The sequence below is a fragment of the Ursus americanus genome, chromosome 13 (genome assembly GCF_024610735.1).
Source record: "Ursus americanus isolate L20-20 chromosome 13, mUrsAme1.1.p, whole genome shotgun sequence".
NCBI lineage: Eukaryota > Metazoa > Chordata > Mammalia > Carnivora > Ursidae > Ursus > Ursus americanus.
In genome coordinates, this window is record NC_142139.1 from 8,452,530 (window position 1) to 8,478,374 (window position 25,845).

Here is a 25,845-nt window from a genome sequence, read left to right on the forward strand (position 1 = left end):
ACAACTGTGTGACTTAAATAGGACAGGAGGTAGTGTGTCCACTTTACAGATGAGAAAACTGAAGTTGAGAGTGGTTAAAATTTAAACTTCTATTTGAGGGGAAAGAAAAAATAGAAATTCATGAATAATTCAGTAATGGTGAGTGGCAGTACCTGGGTGTGGTAGCACGGGTTTGTCCTTTCAGCTGCTCAGGCTCAGCTACTGAGTCGTGGGCTCTATGTGCCAGTGTGATCTGCCACTCAGGCATCTACACTCTAATGCAAGACAATGGCAAGTTTTGAATGAGAGGTACCCCATAGGTACTAAAGAATTCAGCTCAGGGTATTTGCATTGAAGTAGAGCAGATGTTTGAGAAGAGGTGACATGTAGGAACGTTTTGGGCAGAATAAAAGTGGAAGAGAGAGTAACATGAGTAAAGACGCCAAGATAGAATGCAGAAGGGTACGGGGGTGGGGGGCGACGGTGATACATTTAGTCTGTAATCAGGGCTAATGCAGGATTGTGCATTGTTTGTGGGAGGCCTTGTGGGATGGACCAAGAAGTCGGTATTGTAAGTGTACTTAATGCCAATGAATTGTACACTTAAAAATGGTTAAAATGGTAAATTTTGTATATATTTTACCAAAAGCCAATAAAAAGAGAGTTGGATCAAGAAATTAAAAGAGAGGCTAAGACAGCAGAGAAATCTCAGGAATGTTGAATGATTATGGGTAATTAAGAGAAGGAGGTGATCATTGGTGGGGAAAGGTTTCAGCGCAAGAGGATGTGAACCAACCTTTGAAAATGTCATCATAGTAAATTTTAAAAAATGTCCATGGTGGCCTCTACTTTCTTAGTGAAGTTATCTTTCTTAGGGCCTCAGGTGAGGAGGGAGCTCGAGGAGTGTCAGAAAGATTTAGCAAAGTTACTATACTGAATACATGATATCTGAAGAAAAAGTTGCCAGACAATGTCACAAACTTAGCTGAGGCTAGAACTCATAAATTGGTCACAAATCCAGTGATTTTTATATCCAGTAATATTTAGCAGTTCTGGAGCAAAAGCAATTTTTAAAAAATGATATTATTTCACCTTGGTGACTGGAGTGGAAAAGAATGATGAAGAAAAGCTGGGTAGACTTTATTGAAAAGGGTTTCAGGAAATGAATCAAAGAATAGGAGAGGGAATCAAGGAAAATAGAAACGCTCATTCAGTGAGATACTTGTCATAATGTCTGATACCGAGCTTACATGTTAGAAGATTCTAAAGCACTGAGATATAGTTCAGAAGACTCAATACTGAGAAGAGTCACCAAAGAAGAAAATTACAAATGCAATGTTTGATAGTTGATTTTAAACACCTAATCTTTCTCTTTTCCCCACACTCCCTTCTTCCTTCCCATCTTTCCTTCTGCCTTTCCTCCGTTCACTTTCTTTCTCTTTCCTTTAGTTTCTCTCTCTTCTTCTCTCTCTCTTCTTTTCCCAAGAAATACTTAATGACTATTTTGATCATAGTGAAGGGACTGTTGTTGTTATTATTATTATTATTATTATTATTAAACTGGTGTACTTTAAATTTCAGATAACTGACCTTATTCCATTTTGTAGGTTCTGGCTGATAGATTGTCGACAAATCCAGGAATCTGTTACCTTTGCATCACAAGTGTATAGAGAAATTATCTGTGTACCGTATATGGCCAAATTTGTTGTGTTTGCCAAATCACATGACCCCATTGAAGCCAGGTTGAGATGTTTCTGCATGACTGATGATAAAGTGGATAAGACCTTAGAACAACAAGAAAACTTTGCTGAGGTGGCCAGAAGCAGGGACGTAGAGGTACTGTATTTACGAAATAATATATGTTAACCTGTTGTTTATAACCTTACTAGTAGATTATATTTAAAACAGTATTTAATAAATAGAGCCATTAAAAAAAACAGCCCACATTTTGATCAGTCATTCATTATCATTGGTCATTGATCATTTGGGTCAAGATCCAAAGTCTGCTGTTTTTGGCCAGTTTGGATATAGGGATAGTCTCAGTGTATGTGAGGAGATAAAAGGACTCTCTTTAAAGTTATCTTGGGAAAAATTTTGAGTTATTGGTAAAGTATGTAAGTGACTGTAATAGTTTAGATATCTTTATATTTCCTTATTGTTTTTATTTTTAATACTAAAGGAAACAGTTGGGAAGTATATCCTTTGTGTAAATGTGAAGGTACCATATCCAGGGCTTTTCTACATTATTTATTCTTATTTCAGAATTTTCTATCTGTGGGCCTTTGGATATTGAAGTCAAATAACCTGACTCATTCCAGTGTCAAAAATTACCCAATCAGGAGTTTAAATTTAGGACTTAGAGAGATACTGGTTTGGGGGGGAGAGGGTAACATGAAACAGTGATAGACATGAAAACATTAACATTAAATGCCACCATGCATTTGAAGATTCCCATACCACTAAGAAGAGGGCTAGCGCATGCTTTGTCACAGATAAGACAAAATGTCAGTCAGCAATTTAAAGATTATGTATGTATATTTTAAGAATTTTGATGTTCCAAGTAGTACCACCACTTTTTTATATAAATAACAATAATTATAGCTATTATATCCTGTGTTACTTGTCTCTGTTTTCACCAGGTACTGGAAGGAAAACCCATCTATGTTGATTGTTTTGGCAACCTGGTGCCATTAACCAAGAGTGGCCAACATCATATCTTCAGTTTTTTTGCCTTCAAAGAAAACCGACTTCCTCTCTTTGTCAAGGTAGTATACACATGGCCTTTTGTAATGCATTTTACTTCAGATCAAGTAAAGATTTGATTTCCTCTAGTAGGAGATAATACTTGCTTTTCAGTCATTACAAAACCGTATCTGTGAAATTTTAAAATCCTATAAAACCATTTTTATTTTTGAAGTTCAGATCAACCTTAATTTTTACTTATAGACTGAGGCTGAGAATTAGGACAAATAGCCAATTCATTAATTAGAAAAACTGGTTACTTTTTTGCTAAATTTTACAGAAAGTCTTTCTCTCTTTTTTTTACTATCATTACTTTTAAATATAAATTTAATTAAATTTTAAAAATGTATGAATTTCATTAATGTGGAGACCAAAAGAGTTCTAAGTGACAACTTTTTGTAATAAAAGGGACTGGGGATCTCACTTAATCTAGTAAGAGATTATCCCAGATAGAGCTGTGAACTGGATATATTTTCATAAATTCATCCAACAAACATTTATGGAGATACTTCAGTGTACCGTGAATTTGTTGTCTCTGTTTAAGAATATTAATCCAAGTTAGGAATTTGGTAGCGATATACATACATTTCATTTTAGATTCCAATTCTAAAAAGGGACAAAAATGTGTGATGGCGTGATTCATGAAATGAAAAGGAAGTAAAAATTCTGTGCTCTATTTCTCCAGCCAATCATTTTTTTTTTCTTCTCACAGTGTATTTCACTAATCTAGAAGTCCCATTGCTCAATCCTCACAAGATAGAAGCTGGTCTTCATCAGTTTTTTACTACACCGACTTCAGACTACTAATTCCCAGTTTTTCAGCAATGACTCATTTTAATCCCTTATGATTTTCCAAGAATATGTCAGTAAACCTCTCTCAAGTTTTTGAAAGTCTATTAAGCTTTCCCAAACTCTCTACTGAGTCCTTCGTTGTGCCATTTCTGGTTTGGTTGTTTTACCTGATTAAAGATAGGTTCTAAGAGATCACCACATTAAGCCATAACTGCTGAGGGGTAGTGGATCCATTTAACTCAAATGGCTGTATAATTAGTCTAATACTTGATATTGTTGATGTGCAAAGTCATCGTATAAACAAATACAGAAATGAGCAAAGGATTTAGACATTTCTCCAAAGAAGGCAAACAGATGGCCAATAAGCATATGAAAAGATGCTCAACAGCTTAAGGAAATTCAGATTCAAATCACAACGAGATACTTTGTACCCATTAAGATGGCAGTTGTTAAAAAATAAATATATAGATAATATGAAATAGCTAACACATGTTGGCAAGAATGTGGTGAAATTGGGACCCCGATCATTGCTGGTAGGAATACAAAATGATGCAGCCACTGTGGAAAACAAGATGATGATTCCTCAAAAATTTAAACCTAGCTTAGCATATGATCCAGCAATTCCACTTCCAGGTATATACCCAAAAGAACTGAAAGCAGGGACTCAAAACAGTTATGTGCATCCCAGTGTTCATAAGAGCATGATTCATAGTAACCAAAAAAGGTGGAAACATCCCAAATATCCATTGACAGGTGAATGGATAAAATATGGTATGTACGTACAATGGAATATTATCCAGCCTTCATAAGGAATGACATTCTGATACATGCTGTAACATGCATGAACCTCGAGGATATATGTTAAGCGAAATTAGCTAGACACAAAAGGACAAATGTTCTGTTTCCACTTATATGAGGTACCTAGAGAGGTCAAATGCATAGAGTCAGAAAATAGAGTGGTGGTTGCCAGGGGATGAGGGAAGGGAACACCTCCAAATCCTTTGAGTTATCAAATGAATTTATTTCTTCCTCATTCTTTTGGGTATCATCTAATTAAAATAAACAGTACACATCATATGTGGGTGAAGTATGTATGTCTTTCTTGTTCAAGGTACGTGACACGACTCAGGAACCTTGCGGGCGACTATCATTTATGAAAGAGCCAAAATCCACGAGAGGCCTGGTGCATCAAGCTATTTGCAACTTAAACATCACCCTGCCGATTTATACAAAGGTATTGTCAAATCTGTTGTAGTGCAGTTCAGTCTCTATAGGATTTAATTTTCAAACCCTTTAAAACAAGTAAAAGCAAAAGCACTGAATGAAAGCACATGTAACAGTCATTTTTGATTCCCTGTCAAATTTATGATTTTCTATTTAAGTAAGGAAAAAAAGTAGCTCTCCTTTATTTTGCATTAAATTCACTGTGATGGAAAATTTTCTATAAACACATATTGGATAGGAAAGAGAAAGTTTGAATTTAAGATTTAACTTTTTGGACTAATTTTTAAAAATAAATTGGCTTTGTCTTCATTGTTGTTTGTATGTGCCCTTCTGGGAGGATACTAGTCCGTCTGTCCCTAGCAAAGTATTATGAGTCCATTAGCTTCTGTTCACTGCCAATTCACAGGTGGATTATATATTATTAAATTCAGAGCAACCTCATGAGATTTTATCTTATTGCTAAAATAAATACCTGTTCATCTTATAATCTATAATGTTTTTGGGGTATCAAACCAATTTTTCAACTATTTTAACATGATTAGTATACAAAATACTTCCATGTTACAAGGAGTAGATTTGAAACATTGTTGAAAAGGAACAATTCATCAGCTCCTGACCCAAAGTCTCCTTACCAGCTATTACTTTCTATTCAGACTGCCCACCATTACAGAATTCCTAGCTTACGCTGATCAAGTTGAAGAGGACAACTGAATGAATTAAATGTTGGGGATGACTTCATTTTTATTACTTAAAAAATTTTTAATGAATATCTTTACAATGGAAGCCCCCCCCCCCCCCCCCGCCATGGTGGTCTATAGGGGCTGCAGCGGGTTGTCAGTGTGTGTGTACTGGAGGTTGGAGTGGGAGATGAATAGTGGCAGATAAGACCTGGAGGAGATGTAGAAATATATTTAAAACCCTAAATCTTGACTCCACAAAACAAAGCATTTTCTACACTTCTTTTTACCCACCATGGCATATTTTTCTTAATTATTTTTGTAAGTAGAGATCAGACACATAGAGAAAAGCTCACAGCATCATGTTTAACATTGCAAAGTCTCATTATATGATAAAAATGAAATATTATCTGTATACGTAAACATACGTGTTATTCCAGTAATTGGAATACATCAGTAGGTATGTCATCCACATGAGGCTAATCTAGTTTCACCCCAATGATGCAAAATGTACTTTGGGTTTGTAGATTTGTGAGTCACCGAAGCAGAATGCCAGATAAGAAGCACAAGAGAATATATACTGCTATGGGCAGTCCACTTGAGTGATGTTTAAGGATGAATGAGCTTTGTCTCTGATTTCAGTGAACTTTCAATGTGCGATAAAAGAAAGCATTTACTTCATTATGACCCTATATTTCTAAGTCAAGGCATATCATTAATGCTATGATGGTCCAGGATAGCTTTCCATTTAGTAACTCAAAGCAAAGAGGAAAACAATGCCAAACATTGTTCACTTCAGATAAACTTTAGAATGTAGTAGCTCTTTATTATAATAGAATTCCTAAAGATTGCCTGTGTGTTCAAAATATTTTCACCATGTGTTTATTTGTGGCTTTTAACATTTTCAGCCAGTATCTGTAATGTAATGATGTAAAGATCATCACCATTTCTCTAGACATATGCATCAAATCCATTAAATATCAAACTTTAAGGCTGTGAGTAACCTAGTATCTGAAATGAGTATATTGTGAGTTTAGTTCTTTTGTCTAATAAATTAGTATACTTACAATTTTGGTTCTTTTGCCTCTTGAATCTACAGACTTTCACATTTAGATCAAGCCTTTTAAATTTTTGTGCCTGTCTTCTATAAACTGTTAGTAAGAAAAAAACAAGAGCACGCTGACTGTATGTTTCCTATTGATGTTTGTTGGCAGTGTATTTAATCTTTTCTTCTAAATGCTCTCTACTCTTCCTGCTCTCTTTTTTCCATCTTGCATGGCATCTTGGGGCGGCAAGGAATCAGAGTCAGATCAAGAACAGGAAGAAGAGGTAATTGTATGGCATTGTCGCTTGTCGATGGTTGTATTTGCTATTACCGCTAATAAGAGCACATAGTTAACCTGTGTTCTTAGAAGGGTTATACAGTTGTTAGTAACTGAAGGGTCACAGTTTTACTTAACCTCTCTGAGCCTCTGTTTTCTCATCTCATGTACCGAGTTCAAAGAATAGTGAAGCTTTCCCTGCAAATTGTTACCCTGTCTCTGTGCAATAATATATGTTGCTCTACCGACTACTGACGGCCAAGCCATTATTTCAGTTCTCAAAGGTTGGTTTGGAGATGCCTGGAGGTCCAAACTTTTTTTTTTTTTAAATATGTCTGAAACATTGTTTGTCTTTTACCACCCATATCTCCACAAGCTATAGAGGAGTTTTCCAGAAGCTATGTTACATATGATGGCATCATCACTCTGACTCTGGAATGAGTCCTTGCGTATACTTGGGTTCTAGCATTTTCTCAGTTTTAACATATAAAACAGATATTTACTTGTATATATCAAACATAAACAAATGTTCTTCAAGGTCCTCAGTAATTTTTAGGAGTGTGAAGGAGTCTTAAGACCGTAAAGTTTGAGAACCACTAAGACTAAAAACTTTAAGGAGTGTATAGTTCAAGCATTAGGCTATAATATTATAATGCAGAGCTCTGTTAATAATGAGCACTTCTTAGAAGGTTGATTCTTTATTAAGTGCTCCACATACCTCATCAGCACTGATCCTCACGATTGCCCTGTGAGGTCTGCGCTATCATATCATAGATGAAGAGAGAGTCTGCAAGAGGTTACCTCGAGTACAGAACCATTTGAATAAGACTTCTTTGATCGTTCAGGCACATATGTGTTTGTTTCCCTTATAAAGATTTGAGTGCCCAAACATCATCATAGAAATGAAAGGAAATTCCTTCTACTTTCCTATTTACATATTGGTTCCTGTTTCTAAGATAGACAAATGCAATTGTTATTAGTTGCACATAAATATTTTCAAATATACTAGTTTTATATTTTTAATGTTACTCTGATGGGGTTGGAATACAAAAGCATGAAGAAAAATATAATAAATACCCTTGTATCCACCAGCTTAAAATGTAAGACCTTTTCAGTGCAGAGAATTGCCCTGAATTCACTTTTTACTCCTACTCTGGCGGTGGAGCAGGACAAGAGGGGTGATTGTAGCCTCACTGTCCTGCCATATATAACCAAATGCACAGTAATTATGACAAGACAGATGTCATCCTTTCCCTCAATTGTATAGCCGCTCTTTGCTTCACATACTGTTTCCTTCTTGCACTTGGTGACCCCATCACCAAGCCTGTTCAAAATGGTACCTACACACCTTCTTAATAGAGTGATGCAATTATAAAACCATTTTTGCTATATTTAAATGAGTTTCTTGCGTTATGTTTATGATTGTTCTATTGAATATTTTCAGGAGCTGTGCAGGGCAATAGACCCAGTTTGTATTCTTTTCAGGATTTGGAATTTTGGCTTGTAATTAGTGACAATGAAACTACTTCTGTAGAATGTATTAACCTGGCATGCTGTTTGATCTTTCCTTATTTTTCTCAGTTAAATCGACACTGTTTAACCCCCACTTCACTCTTTTCCTGGCTTTTCCCTAATAAATATGTATTTCTAACATCAAACGCACCTTGGATCATATCTTGCTAGAAATAACATATTAAAAAGTGCTTTCCACCTATAACGTCTAGAAAGGAGATGGGTTTTTTCAAAGTTAGGATAGGAATCAAGGAGACTTTCAGGAAGAACTGTAGCAAATTACTTTGACCTTCCTCTAGCTTACGTTGTCTCCCCATGGGTGTGGTTATGAATAGGAGCTTATTTGCACATCAGGGGTTGTGAAACAAGACACAATTTATAACCATTCAATTTATGTATGTTTTCTTTCAGATCGATATGACATCAGAAAAAAGTAAGATTTTAAATAAAATTGAGTTTGTTTGAGAGCTGGCTACAATAAGGAGAAGCATGAATTAAGATGCAGCTAGTTGCCATTACTAACCACTATAATAATTATATTTTTATATTGTCCTTATTAATCATTAATGTATATTTAGAAAAGCAGCTTGGCCAGTTAAATTACAAAAATATCTAATTTGTGAGCTAATTAGCAGTAAAATGCAATGATTATTCATCTAAGCATTCACTTTCTTTTGATACCCCCGTTAACCCTGCTATTGCTGTTATGCTTGTTTAGAAACCCACCCTACCGTTTTTGTCCATTTGTTAGCATAACATTTTCATCTCATTTTTTTTAAGCACTGACATGACAGTATCACTTTTTATATCAAGCAACACTGACTTCGGGAGAGAGCTCATTATTTTTGTAGGCTACACCTGCAAAAGTGATACTGTCTTAATAGTTCTCAGCTAAAGCTAACCCTCCCCCCACCCCTACCTCCTAGCCCCTCTTACTGTGGTGAAGTGTAACTGACTTCTTTAGGGCTGAGGTCTAACGAACATTTGTGAAACTTTCTGAAAAAAAATAAGAACCAAGGATGCAAAAATCGAAACTTCCTGGATGAAATTACTTATAACAACATTGTGCCATTATAGGGCTAATTTTGAATAATGATGCAAATCCCAAACATAATTTAATACAGAAAGAACTGGTTTTTACAGACCATATGAGAGCTATCTTAGAACTCATTTTGGGTTTATAACAATTTATTAACATTTTAGTTTTGGGACCTGTTTCTGGTGACTTTAGCTTTTTGTGTGGAAGACGTTAAATTTTGGGGGTTTCTTTCTTGCTTCTATGCCCCCAAATAGTTTCGGGAAAAAATTACTAATTTTTATTGCCTATTCATTTAAAAATTCATTTTGAGTCACTTATTTCAGGTGCTTTCCCAAAAGGAGAGAACTTAGAACCATGTTTAATATGGTCATCTGGCCCTATGCAATAATCTGGAGGCTTTTTTTTTCTTTTTTTTTTTTTTGAAGACCTAGTACAATGTAAACTACTAAGTTATTAGGTTGCTTTTTTTTTTTTTAAGATTTGATGTATTTATTTGAGAAAGAGAGCGGGAGCATGGGGTGAAGGGCAGAGGGAGAAGGCCCCCCGCTGAGCAGGGAGCCCAAGGTGGGGCTCCATCCCAGGACCCTGGGATCATGACCTGAGCAGAAGGCAGCCGCCTAACAGACTAAGCCAGCCAGGCGCCCCTAGAAAGCTTTTAATTGAGAGTCTCTTTGTTCTTACGTTAAATTGCCATTCAGGACTAGATTATTTGAAATTCTGGATGTTTTCATTTGGTTTATACTTGAACAAATTTGCATTGATATAAATTATTTTAATATATCTTTATATATGCATAGTCACAGAGTATATCTCCTCAACAAATACCGATTCTCTCAAGAGAAGACACTTGTTAAAAAAGTGACATTATCATTGCCTTAATTCCTTTTTTTAAAAAGAGATTTAATTTTTTTATCCCACTTCTTCAGAACGACTATGTTTATTTAAATGGCCCTTTCCTTTCTTTCTTGTATAGTAGCTAGTAGAAATGAAAGTTTAGTACATTCCCTGGCTCAATCGTTTAAAAAAGAAAAAGGAAAAAGCTACAATATTGCTATAATGCCACAGATTCTCCTAAATGCCTCTAAGTGTTGTGAATATTTTTTAAAGTTTGGACATAGACCCGTGTTTGGGCTTTTTTTTTTTTTTTTTAAAGACAATCATTAAATAATCTTCATCTAGCTATAAAATAATCTCTAAATAAGGGCTCTATGCAGGAACTTTTTCCTAGGTCTTTTCAAGAGCAAATCCTAAAAGAGTTTGACCGAGTTTTCCTTTTTTGCTTTGAATGGGTACAGGTCCCCACTAGCTGTCCCTTGAATATACTACATTCAGCACCTTTGTACAGACTTGTAGGGAAAAAAATACACTTCACCACAGTAATGTTTTACATACTTGTTCTAATTTCTTAACCATCCTCCTGCCCGTGCATTTCAGCAAAGCCACCACTCCCACCAGTTTTCTTCCACCTTTGCTTTGCATGGAAATAACTTGGCTTACATAAACTGTGCGTGTGTCCCGTGTGACTGTCTCTGATTTGGGTTGCCATGCATCACATTTTAACTTTGGACTCACATATAAGTTTAATCACAGTGTTGTTGTGTTGTTTTTTCCTTTCCTTTCCTTTCCTTTATTTCCCTCCTTGGTCTGTCCGTTATGTGTCTAAACCAGGAGGTTGCTCCAAGGAAAGGACCATGCCTCTTAGCACAAGACCATTCGTTTCATTGTTAGGTGTGAATTTCCCTTAGATGAAATGCCGGTTTGCAGCTGATTCAGACATCTTTTATATAGTCATTGTATATTGGCAGAACAAAACATACTGAATTCCATATTTTTATATGATTAAAAAACATATATACATCGTTAGAAGGCATTCTGAGTTTGCTACTACTGGCTTTCTCCTAGAGGAAATCAACTTTCTGCAATTTCTAATGCTTTTTTTTCCTTTTTTCCCCATGTTTATATTTTTTTTCAACATTGATCTGTAACATCTGAACAATCTTGAGATACCTCTGTGTAATTTCACTGCGTTCGTTCTTTGTTTTGATCTGTGATGGTGTGTGTGTGTGTGTGTGTGTGTGTGTGTGTGTGTCTGTCAGTCTGTCTTGGCTATTTGTTATAGCTTTGTTGTATGTGTGGACGTGCTACAAGTGAGAAAATTAAGCAAGTTATTTCCTGCTCATTTTTCCTTTTCAGTTTTTTTTTTTTTCCGTTAGCCTTGCTTTGCTTTTGTATCCTGAGACCTTGTGGATCCACCATTCCCAGCCCATTCTGTTGTCCCTCCCGCCACAACAGGAAAAGACACTGTGTCGTTTCAGTCCTGATTACATTTGCCAATATATTTTTTGATTTCCATTTTACTTTCAATGTTTTTCATTCACATCAAAGATGATGAGACAGAATCTACAGAAACATCTGTCCTGAAAAGTCACCTGGTTAATGAAGTTCCTGTCCTAGCCAGTCCGGACTTGCTCTCTGAAGTTTCTGAGATGAAACAAGATTTGATCAAAATGACCGCCATCTTGACCACAGATGTATCTGATAGGGCAGGTTCTATCAAAGTGAAGGAGCTGGTGAAGGCTGCTGAGGAAGAGCCAGGAGAGCCTTTTGAAATTGTTGAAAGAGTTAAAGAGGACTTAGAGAAAGTGAATGAAATCCTGAGAAGTGGAACCTGCGCGAGAGATGAAGGCAGCGTGCCAAGGTCTCAGTCGGAGAGAGAATTAGTGGAAGAGGAATGGGTGATTGTCAGTGATGAGGAAATAGAGGAGGCTAAGCTAAAGGCGCCTTTAGAAATCACCGAATATCCATGCGTAGAAGTTAGAATAGATAAAGAGCGCAATGTCGAAGTAGAGAAAGACTCAACTGGGCTGGTGAACTACCTTACTGAGGATCTAAACTCCTATGTGTCTACTCATGAAAAGCTACTGCAGACAGTTCAAGAAATAGCAGGGGAGAAACGTGAGGTTCCGGCTACTGGCAGGAGCTCTGAAAATGAAGGGAAAGATGTGCCCCCAGATGAGACAAAGAGTGCACAGAAACAACACAAACCAAGCCTGGGAATAAAGAAGCCAGTGAGGAGGAAATTAAAAGAAAAACAAAAACAAAAAGAGGAAAGTGTACAAGGTAGTGCAGAAAAAAGTGAACTTAAAAAATGTAGTTCAGAAGAGTCATTAGATGAAGATGCAGGTTTAGCCCCCGAGCCCCAGCCCACTGTAAAGGCCACTTCACCTTTGATAGAAGAAACTCCCATTGGTTCCATCAAGGACAAAGTAAAGGCCCTTCAGAAACGAGTGGAAGATGAACAAAAAGGCCGAAGCAAGTTGCCTGTCAGAGTCAAAGGCAAAGAGGATGTGCCAAAAAAGATAACCCACAGGACACACCCAGCTGCATCACCCTCTCTAAGATCAGAGAGGCATGTGCCGGCATCATCCTCCTCTAAAACAGAAAGACACTCTTCTCTTTCCTCCTCTACAAAAACTGAGAGGCATCCTCCAGTATCACCATCAAGTAAAACTGAGAAACACTCACCTGTGTCACCCTCTGCAAGAACTGAAAGGCACTCCCCTGTGTCATCAGGTAAAACTGAGAAACACTCACCTGTATCACCCTCAACAAAGACTGAAAGGCAGTCCCCTGTGTCATCTACAAAAACAGAAAGACACCCACCTGTTTCACCTTCAGGTAAAATGGACAAACGCCCACCTGTATCGCCCTCTGGGAGAATGGAGAAACATGCACCAGTATCACCTGGGAGAACAGAAAAACGCTTGCCTGTGTCACCAGCTGGACGAATGGAAAAGCATCCACCTGTATCAACCTCTGGGAAAACTGAGAAGCACTTGCCTGTGTCGCCTTCTGGGAAAACAGAAAAGCAACCACCTGTATCCCCCACCTCAAAAACAGAAAGAATCGAGGAGACAATGTCTGTTCGGGAGTTGATGAAAGCTTTCCAGTCAGGTCAGGACCCATCTAAACATAAGACTGGACTCTTTGAACACAAATCAGCAAAACAAAAGCAGCCACAAGAAAAAGGCAAAGCTCGGGTAGAAAAAGAAAAGGGGCAGGTGCTAAACCACAGAGAAACACAGAAAACAGAGAGTCAGACAATCAAACGAGGCCAGAGATTTGTAGTAACAGGAGTTTCTGAATCCAAGAGAGCAGTCCGTGCTTCCTCCGTAGGGTTTAAGAGAGAAGACGTAGTTGTAGAGAAGGAGAAAGCTCTTAGCCACAAAACACCTGAACCTGTTCAGTCAGCACCAGAAGAAGAAAGCCATAAAGAGAGTGAAGTTCCCAAAGAAAAGCTGGCTGATGAACAGGGAGACATGGATCTCCAGATCAGCCCAGATAGGAAAACCTCTACTGATTTTTCTGACGTCATTAAGCAAGAACTGGAAGACAATGACAAATACCAACAATTCCGAATGAGTGAGAAGACAGAAGAAGTACAGCTTCACTTAGATCAAGTACTCACTAGTCCTTTCAACACAACCTTTCCACTAGATTACATGAAAGATGAATTTCTTCCGGCTCTGTCTTTACAAAGTGGTGCTTTGGATGGCAGTTCTGAGAGCCTCAAGCCTGAAGGGGTGGCAGGTTCTCCATGTGGCAGCCTGATGGAAGGGACCCCTCAGATTAGTTCGGAAGAAAGCTATAAGCATGAGGGCCTCGCAGAGACTCCTGAGACAAGCCCAGAAAGCCTTTCTTTCTCACCAAAGAAAAGTGAGGAGCAAATTGGGGAAATAAGCAAAACGACCAAGTTAGAAACACCAACAGCAGTTCCTTCAGAAAAAGATCATCCCTCAATCAAAGACATCACCGATGGTTCTGAAGAGCAAGGTACCGTAGTCACTGAAGGCACAGAGCCCTCAGTCGAGTCTTTGCTGAAGGAGGCCACCTTAGACACTTCCAAAGACACATGCCCCAAACAAGAAGATGATTCCCTTGGCAGCTGTAGTGTGTTACTAGCAAAAGAAACACCCAAAGGATTGACTGAGGAAGCATCCACTGATGAGGGTCAACTTAAGAAAGTTGGTTCAGCCCACAAGACCCACAGTGATACTGAAACTCAGAAATCCACAACCACTGAGCCCTCAGATGAGACAAAAGCCTCTCCGCTGCCTGACGCTTGTGTACAGACAGGCACAGGAACTGAATCAAAGCCCCAGGGAGTTGCTAGAAGTCCCCAAGGATTAGAACTTGCACTCCCTAGCCGAGATAGTGAGGTCCTCAGCCCTGGTGCTGATGAATCATTTGCAGTGAGCCACAGAGACTCCCTGGAAGGCAGCCCTGTGCTAGAGGATAACTCCTCACACAAAACTCCGGATTCTCTGGAGCCAAGTCCTCTGAAAGAATCCCCTTGCCGTGACTCTCTTGAAAGCAGCCCTGTGGAACCAAAGATGAAGGCTGGAGTTCTCCCAAGTCACTTCCCTCTTCCTGCAGCTGCAGCCAAAACAGAACTCTTTACGGAAGTGGCCTCTGTGCGGTCCCGGCTGCTCCGAGACCCAGACGGCAGTGCCGAGGATGACAGTCTTGAGCAGACGTCACTGGTAGAGAGCTCAGGGAAGAGTCCCCTTTCTCCTGACACCCCCAGCTCAGAAGAAATTAGCTATGAGGTCACACCCAAAGCCACAGATGCAAGCACACCCAAACCAGCTGTAATTCATGAATGTGCAGAGGAGGATGACTTGGAAAATGGGGAGAAAAAGAGATTCACACCTGAAGAGGAAATGTTTAAAATGGTAACCAAAATCAAAACATTTGACGAACTTGAACAAGAAGCAAAGCAGAAAAGGGACTACAAGAAAGAACCCAAACAAGAAGAATCTTCTTCATCCTCTGACCCAGATGCTGACTCTTCAGCAGATGTGGATGAACCAAAACATGTGGAGAGTATAGAGGATGAAAGCGATGTCCCTGTGGTGGTAACATCAGAGAGCAGAAAGGCTTCTTCCTCCTCTGAGAGTGAACCTGAGTTGGCACAGCTGAAAAAAGGTGCTGATGCAGGCCTCTTACCAGAGCCAGTTATTCGAGTGCAGCCTCCTTCCCCACTTCCATCCAGTGTAGACTCCAATTCCAGTCCTGAAGAAGTACAATTTCAACCTATTGTTTCCAAACAATACACTTTCAAAATGAATGAAGATACTCAGGAAGAGTCAGGTAAATCAGAAGAAGAAAAAGATCGTGAGTCCCATGTACCTGAAGAGAGTCATACCATTTCTACTAATGGCCCAGATATGTCTTATGATGATCTGAACAGAGATGCTGATGAACCAGAAGTCTGTGAGGGCCATGGGTGTGAGACCGGGAGTCCCAGCAGCTCAGTCACTCCTATATCTTCGGGTCTCTACAGCTCTCCTAGAGAGGATATCAATGAGCAGTTAGCTATTCATGAGGAATCAGTCCCTCTGCAAGACACTGATGAAAAAGACACAGAAGGAGAAGAGCTTGATGTTTCTCGAGTGGAATCTCTACAAGTAGATTGCCCCAGTGAAATCTCTTCATCTTTGTCTTCCTTACCTCACTGTCCAGCATCTGAAGGACAAGAATTAGATGAAGACATCTCCTCTCTATCTTCTGCTACAAAAACAGAGGACACCAAAACTGACCAAGCTTTTGAGAGCTTACCAAAGGACTATTCCACTCAAAACTCATCGATTACTACTCAAACAGATAAATTGTCCATGGATGTTCCAGTGTCTGACCCAGCTGAGACTGATGAAATCTGTGATCCTCAAATAATAAGCCCTTATGAAAATGTTCCTCCCCAATCTTTTTTCTCCAGTGAAGAAAGCAAAACCCAAACGGATGGAGGACACACAAGTTTTCACTCTTCGGAAGTGTGTTCTGTTACCATCACATCCTCTGTTGAAGATGTGGTAGTAACAAGCTCCTCCAATAGAACTGTTTCAAGCCAAGAATCTAATTTTGAGGACCAAAACATGGAAAAAGAATCCAAACAAAAAAGCACCTCATGGGAAAAGCAATCAGATCAAGTCCCTTCATCTTTAGAGCCTTCTGTACCAAATACATCAGCAGTTGTTAGTGACCAAATCAGCAAAGTCATCATCACAAAAACTGATGTGGATTCTGATTCCTGGAGTGAAATCCGTGAAGATGATGAAGCCTTTGAGGCTCGAGTGAAAGAGGAAGAACAAAAGATATTTGGTTTGATGGTAGACAGACAATCCCAGGGTACCACCCCTGACACCACTCCTGCAAGGACCCCAACTGAAGAGGGGACTCCAACCAGTGAGCAAAACCCGTTTCTCTTTCAGGAAGGAAAATTGTTTGAGATGACCCGAAGTGGCGCCATTGACATGACCAAAAGGTCCTATGCCGATGAAAGTTTTCACTTTTTCCAAATTGGGCAAGAATCCAGGGAAGAGACTCTCTCCGAAGACATGAAAGAAGGGAGTCCTGGCACTGAGCCCCCACAACAGGAGACATCAGCTGAGTCACTAGCTCTCTCAGAATCAAAAGAAGCAGTGAGTGATGAAGCAGATCTACTTCCAGATGACCTGAGTAAGGAAGTAGAGGAAATATCTGCTTCAGATGCTCAACTTCACACCCCCGTGGGGAATTCAACCTCCACTGAAACATCAACAAAAGAAGCTCCTTCTGCAGGTGCCGAGGATCTCCCTACCACACCAATGGGTGATATGCCTCCTAAGTCTAGTGTGAAAGATCCATCTTGCCCTGACTCCCCTGAACCAGTTGTACACGTTCAGTTAGATTTTTCCACAGTTACCAGGTCTGTGTATTCAGGTCGGGATGATGATTCTCCTGATTCTTCCCCAGAGGAACAGAAATCAGTAATTGAAATCCCTACTGCACCCATGGAGAATGTGCCTTCTACTGAAAGCAAATCCAAAATTCCTGTAAGGACTATACCCACGTCAACTCCAGCACCTCCATCTGTGGAGTATGAGAGTTCCCTTTATGAAGATTTTTTGCCCAGCCTGGGTGAGGAAAGTAAAGAGGATGAAACAAAACCAAAGTCTAAAATCCCCGTGAAAGCACCTGTCCAAAGAGTAGAGCAGCAGCTTTCGCATCTAGATTCATCTCTCCAGAAAATAGTGGCTCCTCAGGGTCAGGACATGACAAGCAGAACACCAGATAGTAGAAGCAAATCTGAATCTGATGCCAGTGCTTTGGACTCAAAGACCAAATGTCCAGTAAAAACTAGAAGTTACATTGAGACAGAAACAGAGAGCAGAGAGAGGGCAGAGGAGCTGGAGTTAGAATCAGACGAGGGGGCCACCAGACCAAAGATATTTACATCCCGATTGCCAGTTAAGAGCAAAAGCACCACATCTTCCTGCAAGGGGGCTGTGAGCCCTACAAAAGAAAGTAAGGAGCATTTCTTTGACCTTTACAGGAACTCCATAGAATTCTTTGAGGAGATTAGTGATGAGGCTTCCAAGTTAGTGGATAGACTTACACAGTCAGAAAGGGAGCAAGAATTAGTTTCAGATGATGAAAGTAGTAGTGCCCTGGAAGTTTCAGTAATTGAAAATCTGCCACCTGTTGAAACCGAGCATTCAATTCCTGAGGACATCTTTGACACAAGGCCTATTTGGGATGAGTCCATTGAGACTCTGATTGAACGCATCCCTGATGAAAATGGCCATGACCATGCTGAAGGTATTTGCCAGCCACTGGGATTCCCTGTGCTACGCATGTCATAAATTTGATATAGTTTTTTTTTTTTTGGTATATCTTTTATTTGGTGATTTGTGTCTCATTTTCTTTAAGCTTTCTGTAGTGGTTACTGTGTTGTGTAAGCCCTTTGTGTTTCGTGCTTTCTCTGTGTACTCTTGTCTATGAAAACAATCTCAAGATTGAGTAATGAGAATGCTTATGGAAAACATCAACATGATGAGCAGGCAGCGGTGACCCTGCCTTTCTCAAGCCGCTGCACGTAAGGCCATGCAAGCTTTGAGTTTTGTTGCTCTGGAGTCCCAGGCTTAGCCTCAAATTAAGCACTTTTGCTTTTGCACATGAATATGTTGGGCTTTGTTTCATATGGTAAGGATTCATTGCTTTTTCTTCTTACCCTTACGTACTTTAAAATCATTTGTACTCAACTTAGTAATTCGGTAATCATTAGGAAGCCATTTGCCCAAAAAGATTTCACATTATCATGAAATCCCAATTGTTGTGGATCTGTTTTTGATTCAAAAAGTTGGATCTCAGATATCACTGGTAAACACTTTAAGCAAACAAATATAAGGTGAAAAAAACCCATGCTTTTTGTTTCAGTGTTAGGTGAATGGAGAATGTACTCTGATTAGACGCAGCAGACAACAAAAACTCAAACTTTGCATGATGTAAGTGACCATGAGAGGATGATGACCCTTTGAATTATAAAAAAGGAAACCATAGATGGCTTTGAGAAGTAGCCTCTGGTCTTCCAATATCTCTACAATAAAGACTATTATTCTTAAATTTGTGTCCTAAGAAAATGTCCTGATGTCTAAAATGCTGCCCATCAATTAATGGGGGTTAAAAACCAATGGGAAAATTAAAGTTTGTGGGAGTAATATATAAGCTTACTTAGTAGTAAGCACACAGAAATTTCACAGAAAGTACATCTATACCTATTGATACAACAGACACAAATACGTATGCTTTTATCTTCCATTCTTCCAAGGTCACCAGGACCAAGGAAAATGTTTCTGGCCAGACTGAAAAAAAAAAACCCAGGATGGCCCGATTAACCCATGATCTATGTCTTTTATGAATCTTGGATGTGATTTCTTTCAGATGTGATCCGGAAGTGATCTAGGCTGCCACAGGCAATAACAGGAGGTCCTAACCAGTTACTCCACTTCTGCATCCCACTTATGATTTTTCTGGTTTTTGATGAACAAGATGATTGTCTCCTGGTGGGCAGTATTCTCTCAGATAATTTAAACAGAAAGTCCTAAGATTACTAGAAATCAGCAACTGATATGTCCAGTGACTAGTCTTGATTAAAGAGATATGGAAGCAGTTGGTTTTCATGATTTATAATTAAGTTGATTCCCCATTCCATTCCAGAAATCAGGCAAACACCCCATTTAAAATGATTTGAAATATAATAGCTAATTTGTGCTATTATCAAATATTTGGACAAGTGACTTCCTCTCTTTGGATGATCAGTACTATGGGTGCTCTCCTATCATAGACAACCTTTGGCCATTCTGTTTTTGACCTTCTGTAGATGAACAGGATGAGCAGGAGCGGATCGAGGAAAGGCTGGCTTATATTGCTGATCACCTTGGCTTCAGCTGGACAGGTAAAATTAGCGTGACTCATTTTTTCAACAAAACTTGCTTCATTTAAGTAACACAACTGCACAGCCAAGTGTCATTAACAATGAAAAAGTTTTTTGTTTTTTGTTTTTTTCTTTCCTTAAGGAACACCCGATGGAATAGTGAAAAGAATAATAAACTCTGAACTAGAAAATCCAGGCAGGCCTTTTGATATCTCTGGAATTTAGAAAAATAGAGCTTTAAGTTAGGGGATTTTGAGAATATACCAAATGTCACTGTCCTCCTTTGGGAGTCAGGGATATCCAAATTCGAGGACATTACTGTGTTTCAAAATCATTGTTAGACGTAATTGCCATAAAGCTTAGTTGGAGATTTAACCCAGGGCTCCTTATTTTAGATACCTTATATCAGATATCTTCATTGTGAACAGCACTAAAATTTGCTTTGGATGCATGTTGAAAGACCTATGAGTAAGATGTTTCACGAATTTTCTGAGAAATTAGGATACTTAAGCATAAAAATTATAATGTATGTAAAATTATTAAAAGAAAGTGAATTATAAAATCAATATGAGGAATGGAAACCCATAAGACCCTTAACAAAGATAATTAGTAACAGAGCAGAAAGAATAGTCATTTCTTCACTTTTAAACATTTTAAAGTAATTGTTAAATACTGATCAGGTTTTTTTAATTGAGGGATTTAGGGGAAAGAAGGACATCAAAATATCTCTGGCTAAATAGGTGACATTCAGAATTATTTATTTTGTTTCTTTAAGTACGTGTGTTTGTGTATAAAACGTAGTATCTATATACTTGCTGAAAATTCAAACCCCACAACCGTACAGAATGGTATAAAATTAAAAGTGTAAATAAGTGTCTCATACCTGCATCCCGTCTTCTAGCTCCATGCCTCAAAAGTAACTGCTTACACTTTCTCGTGTATTCAGAAAAAAATATGCAGTACCCACATCTATGTGTACTATTTAAAAATAGCACAATTTTCCTCAATAATATTCCTTGTAAATATTCCATCAGCATTGACCTATCTATCTCATTCTTTGAAATGACTATTTAGTTTTACTGTGTGGAAGTATCATAGTTAGTGGCCTTTATTGCTGGACATTTAAGTTGTTTCCTGTTAATGACAAACATCCTAGTGCATTGGTGTATTTTCATGAGTATCTCTATAGGGCATATCACTACAAGTAGAACTGAGTGTCTGGATAAAGGGTATATATATTTTGAATTTTGAAAGATATTGGCCAGTTGCCATCCAAAGAGGACTTATTTACTTACACACACACACACACACACACACACACACCACAATTTATAAGTGTCCATGTACAATGTTAATGGTAGACATTAAAGGAAAATTTTGTGGCTTTTTCCCTAGGCCAGTTAATGCTTCTCAGAGCTTTTATTCAAGTGACATCAAATCAAAGAAAGGAGTTTATCCAACCACCGTAATATAACCACAGCCAGTATTTATCCAAGTATCCAGAAATAGGACCACAGCCAGTATTTATCCAAGTATCCAGAAATAGGATTTACAGTACTTAAAACGTTACTTAGTGATGATCAAAAGTGAGAAAGTCTGTTACTCCTGTTTCAGTCATTTATTTTCCATTATCTTAGTTAAGAATATAAGCCTGTATTAATGGTCCAGTCTGCATTTTGGAATTAAATGGGCCTGAATTATACGTGTTTTATCATCCGTTGCCTCAAATTTAGTGGTTCCACTGTGAAAGTGATCAATTCTATACTCAGTTTCAAGGAGAACATCCACAATTAGGGCTAGAAGAACACAGGCATCTTGAGAGCCACTTCTAATGCATGGGGGGAGCAAAAGAACCCTATTAAAACAATACAAAGAACACATCATTTACAAAATCACAGAGCCCGGTGTGGAGACTTGGACTTCGAAGTTCAGGTGTTTATGGAGCAATATTTTCTTTTCTAGAATTAGCAAGGGAACTGGATTTCACTGAGGAGCAGATTCATCAAATTCGAATTGAGAACCCTAACTCCCTCCAAGACCAGAGCCATGCGCTATTGAAGTACTGGCTGGAAAGGGACGGCAGGCAGGCTACAGGTAGGTGGGGAGCTATATGTGAAAAGCATTAGGCTAAACGTTGAGCTATAAGTCTTGCTTTCCTGCAAATTCAGTAAAATAATAACAAATGCCATCAATCTGAAATACTACTGCAAGCAAATGAGAACGAGCTATGACATTTCTAAAATATGCGTGTTGCTTAACAATTCTTACACTGTATTGCCATGACTAGTGTCAATTAGGGGAAACCCTGGCTGCTAACAGGAATGTTATTAAAGTCCTAAAATTTTCTAAATGTTGAGAGTGGACACAATTACTTTGCCATTGCTTTATTGGTAGTGCATTGCCCTCAGTTCCTACTTCCTTTACTCTTAAGTAACTTAAATGAGGGAAAGATGTCACATAGATATTCTTTATAATGGTTTGTATACAATATTCTGACCATATCAAATCAAATGAGACCATCGCTTCATCTCATTCCTCAGCTAAATTTTCTACTTCCTTTAATATCTCTCTGAAGATCTACCTAGAGACCTCCCTCATTTACATCCAGTCTACATTTGCCTTTCCTTCTCTAGCCATTCTTGTAGGTAGGATTGCCAGCTTTGGCAAATAAAACTAGAGGACACCCAGTTAAATTTCAGAGAGTCAACAGATAGTTTTTTAGTATAAGTACACTCCATGCAATATTTGGGATATACTTATACTTTAAAATTTGTTTGTTTGTTTTATCTGAAATTCAAATTTGACAGAGTGTCCTATATAATATCTGGCAACTCTGGTTTTAGAGCTTATGCCTATGCTTTCCCATATATCTTTTCTGTTTGCTTTTTTTTTTTTTACAAAGACCTTTATTTTATTTTATTTTATTTATTTTTTAAAGATTTTAATTATTTATTTGACATAGACAGCCAGCAAGAGAGGGATCACAAGCAGGGGGGGTGGGAGAGGAAGAAGCAGGCTCCCAGCGGAAGGGCCTGATGTGGGGCTCGATCCCAGAACGCTGGGATCATGTCCTGAGCCTAAGGCAGACGCTTAACGACTGCACCACCCAGGCGCCCCTACAAAGACCTTTAATTAGGCTTTGGTTGTTTCCTATACAAAGTCCAATGTTTTAGTAAGGCAACTAAATGAAAGAGATCTTAAAAAGAGTAGCCCTCAAATGTAATAAATACGTTTTCTCTAATATCCCAGATACCAGTCTCATTGAATGTCTCACCAAGATCAACAGAATGGATATTGTTCATCTCATGGAGGCCAGCACGGAGCCTCTCCAGGAGCGCATCAGTCATAGCTATGCAGAAATTGAACAGACAATTGCACTGGATCATAGTGAAGGTCAGACAATGTGTGTGCGTGTGTGTTGTATATGTAGTTAATTCAGGCAACTGGACCAAATCTTCCCTTTTTTTAGATGGTGGTTTATGGACTTTGGTAATCACACATTTTTCTCATTTTATAGGCTCCCATACTGCTCATTCTTTGTTATTTCACCATTGTCCTAACCAGTTGGGACTGCAATAACAAAATGCCGTAAACTTGGGGGCTTAAACAAGAGAAATTTATTTCTCACAGTTCTAGAGAATGGAAGTCAGAGATCAGGATGACAGCATAGGTTCTGGCAAGGGCCCTCCTTTGGGTTGCAGATGGCTGTCTTCTCGCTGTGTCCGCACACGGGGGAAAGAGCTAGCTAGAGAGCTCTTTGGCCTCTTCTTATCAGGGCACTAACCCCATTCCTGAGGACTCTACCCTCATGACCCAATTATAGTCCAAAGGCACCACCTCCAAATATTATCACATTGCGATTAGGGTTTCATCGTATGAATATTAAGGGGATACAAAAACTCAGTTCATAATAACATGGATGACCTATCCAGTGCCCTTGCTTCAGTTTCTTGATGACACTTCTGATATTTGTGTCTTTTATTCTACTTTACCCATTTCAGTGCTCACAACCAAGACTATATCATTACTGATGATGATACTACTCCCGCATCCTAACTTGAAGCATTACACTTACTTCCTCTTTTGCTTCCACACCAACAATTCTTCAAACCCACTGGGACCTCCAGCCATTGGCCCTACCACCTTTCCATTACTTAAAGTTTCTCTAATCCATTTCCATTTATTCACATGCTCACTCACTCGGTTTCTTCTTCTCTCTCATCTCTATTTTATACCAAGAATTCTGTTCTTTTTCCAGCCTCCAGCATTTCTCTTCTTCTTATTCAAAGGTGATGACAGAGTTTCATATTTCTTAGAAAAAATAAGAATTGTCCGAAGCAAATGTCCATATTCTTTCACAAAATCTACCAACTTAAATGCATCTCAGTGCCTATACTCTACCTTCCCTCCACTATGAAATGTCTTTGCTTTGCTAAGACCATCATCTCCTCTTTTGTCCTGGATCTCTTCCCTTTTTATCCAATTAAGGACCTCACTGCTGTTGTCCTCTATGGCTTCCTACAACTAGACCAGTCAACAGCACTAAAACATGCTTTAATGGAGCCCATCTTTAAAAACAAAACAAAACAACTCCTTTCACCCCATATTCCTCCTTGTATGATTGTTCTGTTTCTCCATTCATTTTATAGAAGATCTTCAAAAATACAGTCTAAATTTCCTGTATCCGCTTCTTGTCTTCCTGTTCTCTCCAGAACTGTCTCTAGAATCCATGCCAGTCAGTCTTTTGTCATTACCTCCCAACAGAAAACAATCTTATAAAATTCACCAGTTATTTCCTCATTGCCGAATACAGTGAGTAATTTTTCAGTCTTCGCCTCATGTGTAACGTTTGACCAAAAAATTAATTTCTTCTTAAAATATTTTCTTCATTCACTTTCCATGATACACGCCCTTCATGGTTCCCGCCCCCCATTTTATTGGCTATTCTTCCTGAGTTTCTTTCTGTATCTTCTTACTTTTCCCAGATTTCAGTGATGGTGTATGTTACTGTTTGGTGAGAGCTTGTCCTATCTCCCATCTTGCTCCTTCTTTCATCAATACGTGGCCTCCCTGCTGTTCCCCAGGCACCCTATGCGTTCTCAGGCTTCAGGGCTCTGCTCCTTTTGGTTATCTCCACTCTGGAATATTCTTCCCTTAGAGCATCAATACTTTTTTCTCTCACTTAATTCAGGCCTCTGCTTAAATCATCTCTCTCTTTTTCTTTTGCATAATTCAATGAGAATTTAATGTATGTAAGTTTTCCGTGGTCTTATAATTAATATAATTTGGTATAGATTAAGTCCATTATTTGTCACGAAGTAGGAGGTCAGCAGCTGCCACTCTTAGCTGGGCACAGCAGCTCACTGTGGAATAGACTTCCAAAGCAGTGCAGGCTGGCCGTGGGGAGCACAGTCTCTAGGCCTTGTGCCAGCTGTGTGAGGCGTGTGCCTGTTTTCCAATCTGAAAACCAGAGATGATAATAGTACTTCCCACCTCACCTGAAGGAATCAAGTGGACAGCATGAGTGACATCTCATTAAATCATCTCCTAATAGGATTCTTTCCTGACAGGTCTATCTAAACTACTAGCCCTATTTGCTCTATACTTCTACCCTGGTTTCTTTTTCTCCTAAAATTTATAATAAATGTATATCTGCAGAAATAAAAGTTCAGTGAGGACTTTTTTATCTTGTTCACTGCTGTATGTCTGACGTCTAAACAGCATCTACTGCATAGTCGATACTCAGTATAGATCTGCTGCGTCAATAAGTAAGTAGATGGATGTCAGTCATACCTCTGCTAAAAATGTTTCAGTGACTCCTCATTGCCCTGGATATAATAAAATCCCTGAGCCTGGCTTGAGAGACCCTCCATAAAAAGGGTACTCACCTCAGAGCGTTGTTAATACTCACCAAGCACCTAGAACAGTGCCTGACGTGTAATTAATATTTAAAATGTATTCGCTATTATTAATTAATCTTAAACTCTAATTCTTCTTACCGCTTACATTCTACGCTTAGTATCACAGTCAATGCCTCCTTATCACTAGGGCTCCTTAAAATGTCACACCCTCTGCATTTCCTTTCCTAATTCTTTAACCCTGGGTCGGTGCTCCCCGTTCATTGGCTGGCACTGTGGCCCGGTCACTCTGCATTTCAGTAGACTTACTTGCCTGAGCTTGGCTAGCAGGTCTGCATCTTGCAGGTCAGCTGTGTAGCCTGGGATCGGTCACAGGGTGTGGCGCAATAATGGTTCCTTAACAAATACCCTTTTACTGCAAGTGAGCTTCCATTAAATAATTTAA

General features: G+C 38.9%; 1 protein-coding gene across 1 annotated transcript in view; it reads left to right on the top strand.

Moving 5' to 3' along the window:
- Positions 1 to 25,845, top strand: part of ANK2 (ankyrin 2) — a 219,823-nt gene that overhangs the window by 180,042 nt on the left and 13,936 nt on the right. Inside the window, exons 33-41 of the mRNA XM_087866401.1 lie at positions 1,587 to 1,815; positions 2,619 to 2,744; positions 4,625 to 4,747; positions 6,711 to 6,743; positions 8,660 to 8,681; positions 11,673 to 17,927; positions 19,489 to 19,563; positions 21,505 to 21,636; positions 22,792 to 22,935. Coding sequence (XP_087722527.1) covers positions 1,587 to 1,815; positions 2,619 to 2,744; positions 4,625 to 4,747; positions 6,711 to 6,743; positions 8,660 to 8,681; positions 11,673 to 17,927; positions 19,489 to 19,563; positions 21,505 to 21,636; positions 22,792 to 22,935 — 7,139 coding nt within the window. The remainder of the gene's footprint in view (positions 1 to 1,586; positions 1,816 to 2,618; positions 2,745 to 4,624; positions 4,748 to 6,710; positions 6,744 to 8,659; positions 8,682 to 11,672; positions 17,928 to 19,488; positions 19,564 to 21,504; positions 21,637 to 22,791; positions 22,936 to 25,845) is intronic.